This window comes from Lepidochelys olivacea, assembly GCF_965140295.1.
Source record: "Lepidochelys olivacea isolate rLepOli2 genome assembly, chromosome: 2".
Classification (NCBI taxonomy): Eukaryota; Metazoa; Chordata; order Testudines; family Cheloniidae; genus Lepidochelys; species Lepidochelys olivacea.
The window spans coordinates 106,271,281-106,285,327 of record NC_140412.1 but is presented as its reverse complement, the minus strand read 5'-3'; the positions used below and the strand labels follow the sequence as shown (position 1 = coordinate 106,285,327).

Here is a 14,047-nt window from a genome sequence, read left to right as displayed (position 1 = left end):
GATTAATTAATGATTAATAAATGGTTAACCAGTTAGAGTACAATAGGTCAAGAAGTTGCTTATAAACATCTATAACATTTTGTACTGATGTGCTTAGAACCACTTATAACGCATACTACTCAGTAACAGCCTTGAAACTTCTACTAGTCATTTTTAACCCATAAAAAGTTATTTATAAATATACCCTTAATATAAAATGTAATCAAATATACTAAATATTTACTTGTACACAATAAAGTTATTACAGCTGAGACACAATTACTGTTAACCTTCTTGTTTAATCAGTCCAGATGCATTCCTCTTGCTTAACTTGTGAATAATGTGGCGTTTTAATATGTTTTGGTTAACATTTAAAAATGAAAACAAGGTATTTATATTCTGCACTTGTTTTACATTACAGCTAGAACTAACTTTCAGCTACTTAGAAATCCAAGGAGTAACCTCCAGTAAACCAGGTCAGGTGAGTGCTTTGAAGACCAAAAGGATTTAGTATTGTGAAGTTCTGATCTACAGTGCCAGAAGTATGCTAATTAGAATGAAATAGTTTACTTTCTACTTAGCTTTAAACCTTCTTTCTGATCAAGCAGGTAATGTTATTGAATGTAGAGGTTCTCGTCTAGTAAGCACAGGGCACATTTGAATTCTTATGTTCGCACTGCTTGTAAAGCTGAGCAATAATAATAGTAATTTAAAAAGTCAAGTTTAGGAATGAAGTGTGTGGGTGGGATGAAGATAAGAAATGCATCCCTTTCATAACTCAGCTGGAACAGAACTAATTGGATTAAGTTTTCATTTGTAATATAAATGTGATATTTTTCTCAGCAATAATGAAGAACAATGATGTTCTCAGGTTATACATCCCATACCCTGCAACTCTATGGATTTTTATGAGAAACACTGGCAAATAGTGGTGCTTAAATTACACACAAGACCTGAAGAAGAACTCTGTGTGGCTCAAAAGCTCATCTTGCTCGCCAACAAAAGTTGGTCCAATAAAAGATATTACCTCCCCCACAGTGTCTCTCTAATTTCCTGGGACCAACAAGGCTACAACTACCTGCATACACAGAATTAGTTTAATTTCAACAGGGAAGTTGAGCATCTTGGCCAGAGTTCTCAAATCTAATTGTATCAAAGTCTATGTAGGTTACAATATCGTACCTCTCTGTGTTGGTTTTTGAAGAGGTTGTTAGAAAGGGGTGTTACTGCTTTTTTATTCAAACACAGCAGAACTGTACATTTAGCACTTGATGTTTTCAATCTAGCTTTTGGCGTTCTCTATGTACTCATTTTCTTGGAAAACTGCAGATGTTTTTCTTTAAGTAGATATCAGGAGGCACTTATAAAACTGTGTATGTTGTGGTGTTTTTATTTTGGGGGGGCTGGAGTTTTTTTGAAAGATGCTAAAATGTAATAGCAGTATTTTTTAAAAGGTGTCATCCTATTTATAATAGGAGCAGATGATGAGAGAACAGATAACTGTTTTTGTGGGTGTATGTGGGGGGGCATTTATGCAAGGTTCACAAGTAAAGTGCTTCTCTTCAATGGCAGAAAGAGGGGGAGGAAATTTTAGCTTTCATCCAGCATATCATTCTACCTAAATCTTTTGATATGTTTAAGCAATCCTTACATTAATTATGTTTAAGCATTTAGATCTGTAGATGAAGACTGGCTGACTCAATGACAGCTTCTTGTAGAGCAGCAGCAGAGCCTTGGTCTACACTAGGGGGATGAGTCGATGTAAGGTACACAAGTTCAGCTACAAGAATAGCGTAGCTGAAGTCGACATACCTAGATCGACTTACCGCGGCATCTTCATGGCGGTGAGTCGACTTCCATCACTCCCCCATCGACGCCGCTTGCGCCTCTCGCAGCGCGGGAGTTCCGGAGTCGCCGGGAGAGCGCTAGGGGATTGATTTATCGCATCTAGACTAGACGCGATAAATCAACTCCCGATATATCGATCTCTACCTGCTGATCTAGTGGGTAGTGTAGTCCTACCCAGAGGCTATGAATCTCCCTGTGAATAGAGTGCGTAGTAGGGAAAAAAGTTGTCCATTTGTTCAGCTCCTGAGAGCAGTTGTCTAAAATCACTGTAAAGGAATTAAAAAATAATGTAGAAAAAAGTGCTTGAGGGTCACCATGTACACATTAGACTATTACTACATCTTCTAGGATTATCTTGTGTAGAGGAAGATATAATGTGGTGCCAAATGGTAAAGCCAAAGGCTGTTGAATAGTTTGTGTCAGTAATGCTGCAATCTAATTTAAACCGTTGGATAGCAAGATCACTTTTTTGTTTTAAAACTCCCTCACCACCTCTCCTTTGCATCAGTGCTGTTAGGTTAAACAAGTTACTACATCCTTTGAACTTAGGATAATACAGTTTGTTATGCCTGCCAAAGATATTTTCTCCCTGTCAGGGTATTATCTTATCTTTAGACGTAAATGGCACAGATCAAAATCCTTGAGCGTCTCCAGAGGATCATACTTGTTGATTACTTAGCTATTGTTTAAGCTCAGTAAGGCAAGCTCCATATATTGCATATTTTTCTGCTTTGCTGTACTTTTCTTGAGCTCTGAAACACGTTTTAAAATTGGAGATCTCTGCTGCTGAGGCTTTCAGTTTTGGCTTGGAAGTCTCAATTGAGATCAGTTCATTTTTAAGCCTTCATGCTGTGATGGTGGAAGACATTTGGCCTAAAGAAAAAGAAAACAGACTTTGAATATAAATTTCCTTTCTGTATTGAAGAGTAGTTCTTACTTGGAGCATTTGTCACATCATAGTAATAATCAATGTGTAAATAAGCATATGTTTAACATTCAACCATTATTATTCAAAAAATTTCTTTAAATGGAAATTAATTCTACAGTGCTTATATTTTTTTCTGATTTTCTGATATATTTTATGTAGCTGATTGTTGAAACGGAGAAATGCAGCATTTCCATGAAGATTGCTTCATCAGAAGATGTGAATGAAGTGATGGCACACATTGGAACGTGCCTCAGGAAAATATTCCCTGGTCTGTCTCCAGTGTAGGTACTCGTTTTTTGGGCACCTGTATTACATATAGCTCACCAAATTGTTCAGGTAGGCTGACTAGCCACTGTTCCCTGCCCCCTGGTCCTTACCTTTCATTAGGAACATACCTTAGATGTAAGAAATGTTTTGGGCCCGGGTCTGACCCTCACTTGAGCTCCTTTGTAGTAATACGGAAGAATCCTTAACTAGTGTGAAGTCTGCAGAGAGGCAGGCATGGCTGGAGCATGCTGTATTTTGGAGAATCCCACTGGCCTAACAGCCCTTTGAGAGACTGGGTGCCAGACTGTCTCTGCAGTTCCAAGGATTGAAAGAGAGCCTAATGGTGCCTAAAGGTCACCTTTTTTTTTCTTTTTTGCCCCCTCTCTTCACAGATCTTTGGCACACCTGAGGGTCCCGCCCTTTGTTTTCAGTAACTTCTTTTCCCTAATGGTTGTCCCTAAACAACTGTGATGTTCGCTAGTTCTTTCCAGTTAATTATCCGTGGCTAAGATCCAATTGGGGGAGTGGAGGGAGGACTGACTAGAACATTCATCATTTTTCATACGTCAACAGTTGGGAACCCAGTTGTTAAATCACATACCTTCAGCAAAACATCTCTACTGCTGTCTTTCTCACCTGCCCTCAGAAATTTGTCTGCATTTTGTACTCTGCTCCAGCATTCCATCTTTCCCAGTCATTCCTACTTTCTGTTTCCTTTCTCCTATCTCTGCCATGCTCCTTTCCTGCATTCTTTCATCCTACAGCAATGCTGAATAGTTTTTTATTTTCTTCACTTTGTTCTCACTTGGTTCCTTAGTCTTTCTCCCTGCCCCATTTTAATTGGTGCCTCCCAGATCTTATGACTCTGCTACTCTCCATTCTACTCCTAATTTTCTAAGAGTTTAAAAACCAAACATATATATGCTCCATATAAAATATAATTTTCCCCTTGACAAACACTTTCACAAGTAATAGTTTTAATACTCTCACTCCAGAAAAATATAAATGATCCAGCAGAAGTCATTTATTGTTTTTTCTCTGCTTTGCATCCTGTGTTGTTCAACTTTCCTGTAGGTTGAGTAGGAAATAGTCACTAAACTTAAACTGGTATTTTTTTCTTCCTTTCTTTTTTTTAAATCTCTAAGGCATCACTACTGTTTACCATAATGAAAACTAAAATCCTTCTTCAGACTCATAATAAGGCAATTTGTTGGCAGGAACAGCTAGAGATACTATAGCCAAAAGGGAGAAAGGGAATGGAAGGAAGGGGCTGCAAAAAGCTGCATATTTTTCAACATCTTATTTGATTATTTTGGACTTCGTACCTTTTTCTCTTGGGCTGCGTTGGTGGCATTGCTGCAGCATTTGTGAAACTATATAGAGATCTGGATTCGGGGAGGAGGGGAGGAAAGCCAGATGTGATTCTGATGTCAAACTGGTGTAAATCAACAGACTCTCAAAGTCAGGTCAGTGAGTATTTGCAGTTGTAAAACTGGGGTCAGACCAGAATCCATCCAAAGGGCTTTGTAACCACATACCCTATATGCTAAGGAAGTTGACATTCGTAGGTCTGTAGGAGAAAGCAATTGATGCATCATGCCATTAGCACCTATTACTAACTTATTCTAGAGTTTTACTGAACAGAGGGAGCATGCATGTCTGTTCTTCCCCATCAGACAAACATGATATTATTTCTTAAGAATAAAGGCAAAGGGGATATTTTTTTTTGTCCTAGAGAGGAAAGAAAACTATCTGAATATAGAAGTTAGAACCAAGGTAGCCAAAGTGTGATCCACAGAGTACATGTAACCCTTCAGGAATCCTCATGCTCTCTGGCACAGTATTTAATATTTCAGTAGAAACTTTCACATGTGGCTCTATAGAAAATAGCAGCATTTGAAGTGTGGCCATTACTCTCATTGTTGATGTAAAATAATGAGAACAAGAGATGAGCCTGGTAAGAACAGGAATAAATGAGTCTTTGGTGTCAGAAGGCCTCTGTATGATAAGAACTACAGTTGAAGACTGTGTCTAAAAAAAGAGAAACACCTTGATGTAGTTGCAGCATGGTCTCGGGCTGTAATGACTATATAGTCTAACAATGTAGCCCTGTTATTTTGGGGGCCTTGAATTAGTGGACAGATGCCATGAGGCTATGTTGCTTCACTGAGCCATGGATTTGAGTTGTTTGCCCTTGCTAGTGTGAGGGAAATGGGATAGATTACTCTAGGAGTCATGGGATTAGTTCACTGGATAGGAGAAGGGAAAAATAAATACTTAGGGCAGGTCTACACTGAAAATGCTGCGTCAGTGCAGCTGCAGCACTTAAGTGAAGATGCTCCCACTCTGAAAGGAGAGCATCTCCCCTCGGCTTAGTTAATCCATCTCCACAAGAGGCAGTAGCTGTGTCGATGACAGAAGCTCTCCCACTGACATAGCGCTGTCTACACCAGGGGTTAGGTCGGTATAACTGTCGCTCAGGGGTGTGGATTCTTCACACCCCTGAGTGACATAGTGATACTGATACAAGTCTGTAGTGTAGACCTGGCTTTACTGTTTCTGCAGCTTTACATTTGGGTTTGAGGAATAGACTTGAGGTGTATTAAAGATGCTAATATTTTCCTTTATGTGCACAAACATATGACAAATATATAAGATTATATTTAAAACACATTCAAGGTGTGTGTGTGTGATATATATGCAGACACATATGTACAAACTTTTTAAAATCATGCACGTCTTTCCCCTTGCATGTAGGAGAATCATGAAAAAAGTAACTATGGAGCCCTCAGAAAGACTGGCTAATCTCCAGGCACTGTGGGACAGCCAGACTGTAACAGAACTGGGACCTTGTGGTGAGAATGCAATTTTAAAGCTGAAATGTAAAAAAGTTGGAATCTTCAGAGTCAGGAAGTTCAATTCTATTTCTGGCAGAACCCAGTAAAGGTTTAATTTAGTGTTAAGGTATAATTAGCACAGAGTGGACTCCTGACTGGTGGATGAAGATACTATTTTTAAGCTTCATTGCAACCTGCCATATATTATAGACAACATACTATAGTCTTGGTCTGTTTCAGCTTCTGCCTGCAGTATAATGGATAGGTTTCTGAGAGGGAATGAGGGCGAGTTTTGAAACGTTGTGCTTACTGTTTTTGTTATTTGCTGTATTGAAAAGTGTTCTTTTATTTTGTTTCCAGGGGGATTTTCACAAATGTATGCATGTGTTTGTGACTGGCTTGGATTTCCATATAGGGACGAGGTACAGTGGGTAAGTATGTGTCTCACACAGGTATATTTCAGTTAACTATACAAAAAAGGAGAGACTGTACACTGTGAAACCAAGAAAAACAGTTTTTCTGAGAAGATGTGTTTTTGTGCTTTTATAACAGGATGTAGATACAATCTATCTGACCCAAGATACCAGGGAGTTGAATTTGCAAGACTTCAGCCATCTTGACCACAGGTGAACAATGTCCAATAAGTATAATATACTCCTGGGGGAATTCTGCACCAAAAAAATTAAAAATTCTGCATGCAATATTATAAAATTCTGCATATTTTATTTGTCAAAATAACACAATATAATCATGCCAGTTTCAATTATTTTGGTAATTTATTTCAAAATACCTGTCACCAAGTATGTTTGTAACAATACAGAAAACAAAAAAGATTCAGGAAATGTTTTGACAAATAGATTCCTTACTAGGCATATTAATACAGAACTTTGAGTAGTAATTCATTTAAAGTACAAGACAGAAATGAATTTTCCGCACCCTTCAGAAGCAGTGCAAAGGCTTGGGGGAGTCAGGAGCAATGGAGGAGCTGAGAGAGAGGGAAGTAATTGCTAGGAAGGAGCCTGGGAGTGAACCTGAAGGGTTGTTGGGTGTGGGTGGGAGAAGCATGGAGCTGGGGATTTTGGGGGGATTGAGGGGGAGGAAGGGGTTGTTAAGGAGCCTCCCCCATGCAGACTCTGACTGACTCCTAGCCTTTCCCATTCAGTCAGGCACATCTGCCCCATCCCATGTGTCTCTGCACCCCCACTCAGCCACCCCCGAGTCCCCATGTGGCTTTGCACCCCCATTCCCATTCAGTCCTTGCCCCAGTCTGTCACCCCCACTAGCTCTTCTGAACCCTAGTCTTTGTGACCCCCTGCAGCCCCATGTGCCCTGCTCTGTGTGTGTGTCCCGTTTCTCCCATCCCCCCCCTATATCCCATGCCTCTTTACCTGGCCCTGTGAGAAACGCACCTTCTCCTCCTCCCTGTCGACTGCTGGCTGCTACAGCTGATGAGCTGATTGCCCTCCGTCTGATGCCACAGCAGCCCCTGGTGGGCGAAAGGCATAACTGCAGCGCCTCTCCGGCATAATGTATTTTCTGCAGAGGAAAAAAAAAAAATTTCAGAGGACATGAATTCTGCATGTATGCAGTGGCACAGAATTCCCACAGGAGTAGTTGTAATACTCTGAAAGTCATAATTTTCTCCTTTCATCTTAACTAGTCCTTCGTAAAGGGTTGCTCCTTTCCCATGTAATATGGAGACACTGTGAGAGCTGTCAGTTGGGGGTTACCTAATGGAGTGGTCTTACCGCTCAGTTTAGCTTCCACAAAGCCGTTCTTCCCCATCAGCACAAAAACCATGCAGAGCACACTTCATTTTGGAGCTTGCTTACTTGCATTTTTTCCACAAGGGTAGTGTGGTGAGTTTGCTATGTGGGGTTTTTTTTTCTGTCTGAGTTCACCTTTTTTAATTTGGCTTACAGATGAAATTAGCTAATAGATTTTTTTTGTCTGGGGCACCACAACTTGAAAGTTCCTTTCTAAGTCTCCTAGATAAAGTGAAGAAGCAAACTGTGTAGCCTTTGCTCCTGCAGAGTCTCCTTCCCCTTGTGTGTGGAGTAGGGGAAATTATTTTTGCCAAAAGTCTGCAGAAAATTTAGAAGTTACCTGTTGTTCGGAAGGTAGAGATTTCGGCTGGAATGGAAGTCATCCTGGATGTGCTCACTGATGGAAAAAATAACTAATTGAGAATAATTGGGGATCGTGGAAACAGTGACTATGAGCTGCTTGAATTTGCTAAGTACGAAATTTGGTTCACCAAGTGCAGCAGTATAAGGATAGTAGTTTTCAGGAAAGCTAATTTTGAATACATTTAGTATGTAAGATGTAGTGGGAAGAAATATTTAATTTAAATTCCACCAGCATGGAAGAAAACAGGGAAACCTTGAGACACTATAATTAAGGTGTGGCAGTTTCACTGATAGAAGAATGAAAGAAATAAGAATCTGCCAGAAAGCCGGGGTTTAAAATCTTATAATGGAAAAGAGAAATGCAGGAGGCAGGCAAATAAGAATATTCAGTCAGGGTTTCCTGAGGCAAGATAAGGACAGCAAAAAAGCAGAATAATTCCATACAAGCCAAACAGATAAAGGAGCATAATAATTTAAAATGTATTGCAGGTGAAAAATACCAGAGAGAATGTAAGGGTCCATCAGTAAATGAGATGAGGTTATGAAAAATTATTTAAAAATAGCTGACCTCCTTACTTATATAGAAAAGAAGTTTGAACCATTAGTAAGTAAGGAAGATCCTGTAAAAGTATTATCTATTGATGAGCAGATAAAGGCAATACTTGAAAAACTGAAGCATGTATGGTACAAATCAGCTGGTTTGGATGACAGGTGTCCTAGTATCTGAAAAAAATTGACTAACAAACTTATTCGAGCACATGCAATTGTGTTGCAGAAGATGCACCAGAGAATGGAACATTGAGTTTTGTGGTCCAAAGATTAATAGATAGGGAATCAGAATATCATTTTAAGATAACTTCTAGGAGATTACTTATTACTGCTTCAGATCAAAGATCCAGTAGTTATTAAGGGACATTTACAAGTCACAAAGCCTCTTGTGATGTCAGGACAAGACCACTGCAGCATCCCATTAGAAATTTAGAAATTAGCTAAGGGAGAACTTGTGGGTGAAAACATGCTAAGTTGCTGGTACAAACTATTGGGAAGCCAAGATCTTTTGGTATCAATTAAAGATACTAGTTATGAGGTCTGAGATCACAGTCTGAGCCTAAGATTTTTAGGGCAAAAAGTATATTTGTATGTGTTTTGTAATGTGTCTAGAACACCGAGGATGCTATGAATAAGCAACAAAAATAATAATTTACCAACTTTAATGAGAGTCTTGATTTTTGCAGTACTATCTTATATCCTTCAGACCAGACTGTCAGGATCACTAAAATACCATGAAAACTATTGTAGTTCAGCATCCTGTCTTGTGAGGTAACAGTAGAGTGATATGGCATGGTGATAGGAACTGAAGTGTTGACCCTACCTTAGAGTCATAGAATCATAGAATATCAGGGTTGGAAGGGACCTCAGGAGGTCATCTAGTCCAACCCCCTGCTCAAAAGCAGGACCCATCCCCAATTAAATCATCCCAGCCAGTGCTTTGTCAAGCCTGACCTTAAAAACTTCTAAGGAAGGAGATTCCACCACCTCCCTAGGCAACGCATTCCAGTGTTTCACCACCCTCCTAGTGAAAAAGTTTTTCCTAATATCCAACCTAAACCTCCCCCACTGCAACTTGAGACCATTACTCCTTGTCCTGTCCTCTTCCACCACTGAGAATAGTCTAGAACCATCCTCTCTGGAACTACCTCTCAGGTAGTTGAAAGCAGCTATCAAATCCCCCCTCATTCTTCTCTTCTGCAGACTAAACAATCCCAGTTCCCTCAGCCTCTCCTCATAACTCATGTGTTCCAGACCCCTAATCATTTTTGTTGCCCTTCGCTGGACTCTCTCCAATTTATCCACATCCTTCTTGTAGTGTGGGGCCCAAAACTGGACACAGTACTCCAGATGAGGCCTCACCAATGTCGAATAGAGGGGGACGATCACGTCCCTCGATCTGCTCGCTATGCCCCTACTTATACATCCCAAAATGCCATTGGCCTTCTTGGCAACAAGGGCACACTGCTGACTCATATCCAGCTTCTCGTCCACTGTCACCCCTAGGTCCTTTTCCACAGAACTGCTGCCTAGCCATTCGGTCCCTAGTCTGTAGCTGTGCATTGGGTTCTTCCGTCCTAAGTGCAGGACCCTGCACTTATCCTTATTGAACCTCATCAGATTTCTTTTGGCCCAATCCTCCAATTTGTCTAGGTCCCTCTGTATCCTATCCCTGCCCTCCAGCGTATCTACCACTCCTCCCAGTTTAGTATCATACGCAAATTTGCTGAGCGTGCAATCCACACCATCCTCCAGATCATTTATGAAGATATTGAACAAAACCGGCCCCAGGACCGACCCCTGGGGCACTCCACTTGACACCGGCTGCCAACTAGACATGGAGCCATTGATCACTACCCGTTCGTTACTACCTTGATTGTTACCATGCATTCCAGGCACTGCACAAATGCTTTTTATATTTTTCCTACAATGTAAAATATTTCTGTTAAGCCTGTTTTGCGGGTGCACATTTCTGCAAGAGGTCAGCATAAACTTTCATGAATTATAGATAAAGAGTTTGGGAGCCAAGGTTGTCTAACACAGTAGCAGTGTATAATAGAGTTTGCCACATGAGAATGCTCCTTCTTATGTTTTATTCGAAGGTGTATTGTGCTGTGAACCAAAAGATTGTTTAACTTGCGCGTGCGCGCACATACACACACAAAGTGAGAAGAACTTGCTTAGCTTTGCATCAGAATATTCACCTGGGAAGCATATATTTTAGTATGTTTGAACGTCCTATGAATTGTCTGGGGGAAAGTGTGAACAACCTTCAGTTGGAGACGTGTGTTCTTTGTTTTAAAAATATTTCCGTATTTAGATTTCTCACTACTTTTAAACACACTGGGGGCAGAGGTGTTGAAAAACATGCATGTGGTGGCAAAACTTGGCATTGTTGAGACTTGCTGAGATTTTCTGCATTCCCTTCAATGCTTTTGTGTTGTGTACAGTATTCTTTTAGTAAATAACCCTTTATTTTTCAATAGTGAAGTAGCTAACACAGTAACTTATAAATACGACCAGCTAAATATAAATTAGTGAAGAAAGGTTGTGGAAAATCTCCATTTTTGGAAATGGTCAATAATTAATCATTTTATTTAGTATTCGTTCTCATTTCCCAGCAAAAGCACTGATGTCACTGTACAGCGTATACAATGTAATCACAACAAAATGTAATAAAAAAATTATAAAATATTTTTAAAAAATTGAAATCTCAAGAATGAGTGAGGGGGAGAAGAGAATTAAGAACAGGAAAGAAATAGATTGGAATGAGGGAAAGTAATAGACACAGGGCTGACAGCATTCAGAAGCACCTTTTCAAATAAAATTTAACAAAAATATACTAAGGTTTTTCTGAAATGTGAAGGATGAAATTAGGTAGATTTCCATGGGGAGCAAGTTCTACACAGTAAAAAGTAACTGTCTTGCCATCTTCAGGCATGATGGGTGAGAAGATAGGAGCCCTAGACAGCTGAGTTGAGTGAGCGCGCAGGTATTCCTATCAGTCATATAAGTCGCTAAGAGTAGGTGTTGAATATAATTAGGGGCAGGAATTAAGGATAAGGATTTATAAATCCAGCAGTGTCAGTTTAGAGTTATCCCATCACTTTTTAGGCAGACAATGTTGTTTAAATAACGGATTTTTTTAGGATCACGATATCTCAAATGAGTGAGCAATCATGTTGAATAAGTTGTAGTTGGTTGATGGGGCAGCATTACTGAAAACCTTGCAAAGAAGGAATTGTAACAGTTGCTCGTCTGACCACAAAGTTTGTATGCTACTGTTGCGAGGTCATTATGGTGTAAATATGTGTACCTGACACAAAAACTGCACAACTGAAAAATAAGTCTGCGTTTGTACCATGTTCCATGCATAACTTTCCAAGACCAGGGCAATGACAAAAGAGACACCAAGGTTCTTAACCTGAATCATTACCTTCATACTAATCCCATCAAGTGGAGCCACACAGGAGAAACAAGCTTGTTTTGTATAGCTGAGTCAACAGCAAGACATCTGTTTTTCCAGGCTTGAAGATGAAATAGTCCTGATTTATACATCTAACAATATTCAAATACCACTTCACAGCTGAGACCAAAATTGCAGAGGCTATTGGACAAGAGAGAAATCCTTGTGTATCATCATCATCACACCAATGATACTGCACTATATGTTTGGAAATGAATTCACCGAGAGATTTCATGTATATATTGAACAACACTGGCGATAGGCCTATTCCTTGTGGTGTACCATATTTCTATATCTAAGCTAGAGTATACAAATAACCTTCTTGTATATTAGCTTTACAGTTGGTGTACAACATTGATGTTGTGCAGCAAAATATTCTCTTACTGCTTTAGAGATGGATTTATATTTCAGAATATAGAAATCTACAGTTCCTGAAAGAACATAATCTAGTCAATGTTTGTCTGAAATATTCATGAGAATCACAGGTGCATCTGAGTCTACACTTGTTTAATATCCCTGCCAAAAATGATTGAAATAAAACAGGTAAATGGGGGGAACGTAAAAGAAAGAGGAGCTGTGTGTACAGAGAAGATGCCTGCCAATGCATGCTCCTGGATGAAAAGCTTGCAAAAGAACGGTCAAAAAGGCTAATATTTACAAATTATGCCCCATGAGGATTGAAGTTCAGTTTGCACTAGCACTAGTAGGATTTAGAATAATTACATGTAGAGTAGCTACAGTAGAACCTCAGAGTTATGAACACCAAAGTTATGAACTGCCCGGTCAACCACACACCTCATTTGGAACCAGAAGTACACAGGCAGCAGCAGAGACTCAAAAAAAGAAAATGCAGTACAGTACTGTGTTAGTAGTAAACTACTTCTACAAAAATGGGGAAAGGTCAAATTTTTTTTTAAAAAAAGGTAAGGAAACAGTTTCTTTGCTTGTTTCATTTAAATTAAATAAGCTATTGAAAGAACAATCATTACATTTTCTTCAGAGTTGCAAACATTCCAGAGTTATGAACAACCTCCCTTCCTGAGGTGTTCATAACTCTGAGGTTCTACTGTATGTCCTGTTTCTACCATGCAAGGCAAGGGTTTATAGAGTGATTTGTGTGTGTGTGTCCATATATATTAATGTGGGGGAGGGAAAGATTATCTGACTGCTGAGTTGTACTACATAGCATACTAAATGCTATGATAATATTTGATATGTTATTCTGCTCCGGTGTTGCATGCAAAGGTTTTTACAGCATGCCTTTATCAGTGTTTATTTGTGGAGAAATTAACAGAAGGGGAGCAGATCAAATTAAGAATCTTAGAATAAGGGAACAGGAATCATTTAGAATTTCATTTGTGAAATCCCTTTTACAATTAGGAGAGGGTTTTTGCTGAAAGTTACATTATCCTTTTGCACGGCCCTTATTTCCTTTGGGAATATGACTTGAGAGAAGAGACAAGGAGATGCTGACTAGAATTAGTCAGTCACAGAATTATATTAAATCATCAGGCTTCCAAAAAGCTTTTAGGATCATGCTCAACTATAATTAATGGTGATTAAGAAGCTTAAATATGTCATAGGCTGAAAAAAAGTAAGGTATGACTAGGGATGGCAGCTCAGACAATTTCCTGGTTTAAATATTCATATGAATATTATTTGACCAGTCAAATGTTCATATTAAAATTAAGTCAAGTCATATCAAATCCAATTGATTTCCCCCACCACTATTTGTATTTTTAGAATGGAGAGCTTTCTAAAATCCTGATGATTGACTATTTATTAAGAAAGAGTCAAAGTAAATTAAGTATAAGAGTAAGTGTTCAGCTGACCAGCTTGACAATAAGTGTGAACAATGTGTAAAAACATTTTTCTTTTTCTAGAGACTTAATACCTATAGTTGCTGCCCTGGAATACAATCAGTGGTTTACAAAGCTGTCCTCTAAGGATCTGAAATTAGTAAGTAATAAAATGAAGGTGCATCTACTGTTATCCGACTTTGCTGTATTTTATAGCACACTGTAACCCTTCTCAGAAAGATGCA

At 39.2% G+C, this 14,047-nt stretch overlaps 1 protein-coding gene across 5 annotated transcripts in view; it reads left to right on the top strand.

Annotated features, from left to right (window-relative positions):
• The window catches only part of CARMIL1 (capping protein regulator and myosin 1 linker 1), a 256,423-nt gene that overhangs the window by 115,670 nt on the left and 126,706 nt on the right, over positions 1 to 14,047 (top strand). For all 5 annotated transcript variants that reach the window (XM_084621879.1, XM_084621876.1, XM_084621880.1 and 2 more), the window contains exons 4-9: positions 401 to 460; positions 2,915 to 3,036; positions 5,780 to 5,877; positions 6,220 to 6,290; positions 6,412 to 6,485; positions 13,887 to 13,962. In XM_084621879.1, the coding sequence (XP_084478005.1) occupies positions 401 to 460; positions 2,915 to 3,036; positions 5,780 to 5,877; positions 6,220 to 6,290; positions 6,412 to 6,485; positions 13,887 to 13,962 (501 nt within the window). The remainder of the gene's footprint in view (positions 1 to 400; positions 461 to 2,914; positions 3,037 to 5,779; positions 5,878 to 6,219; positions 6,291 to 6,411; positions 6,486 to 13,886; positions 13,963 to 14,047) is intronic.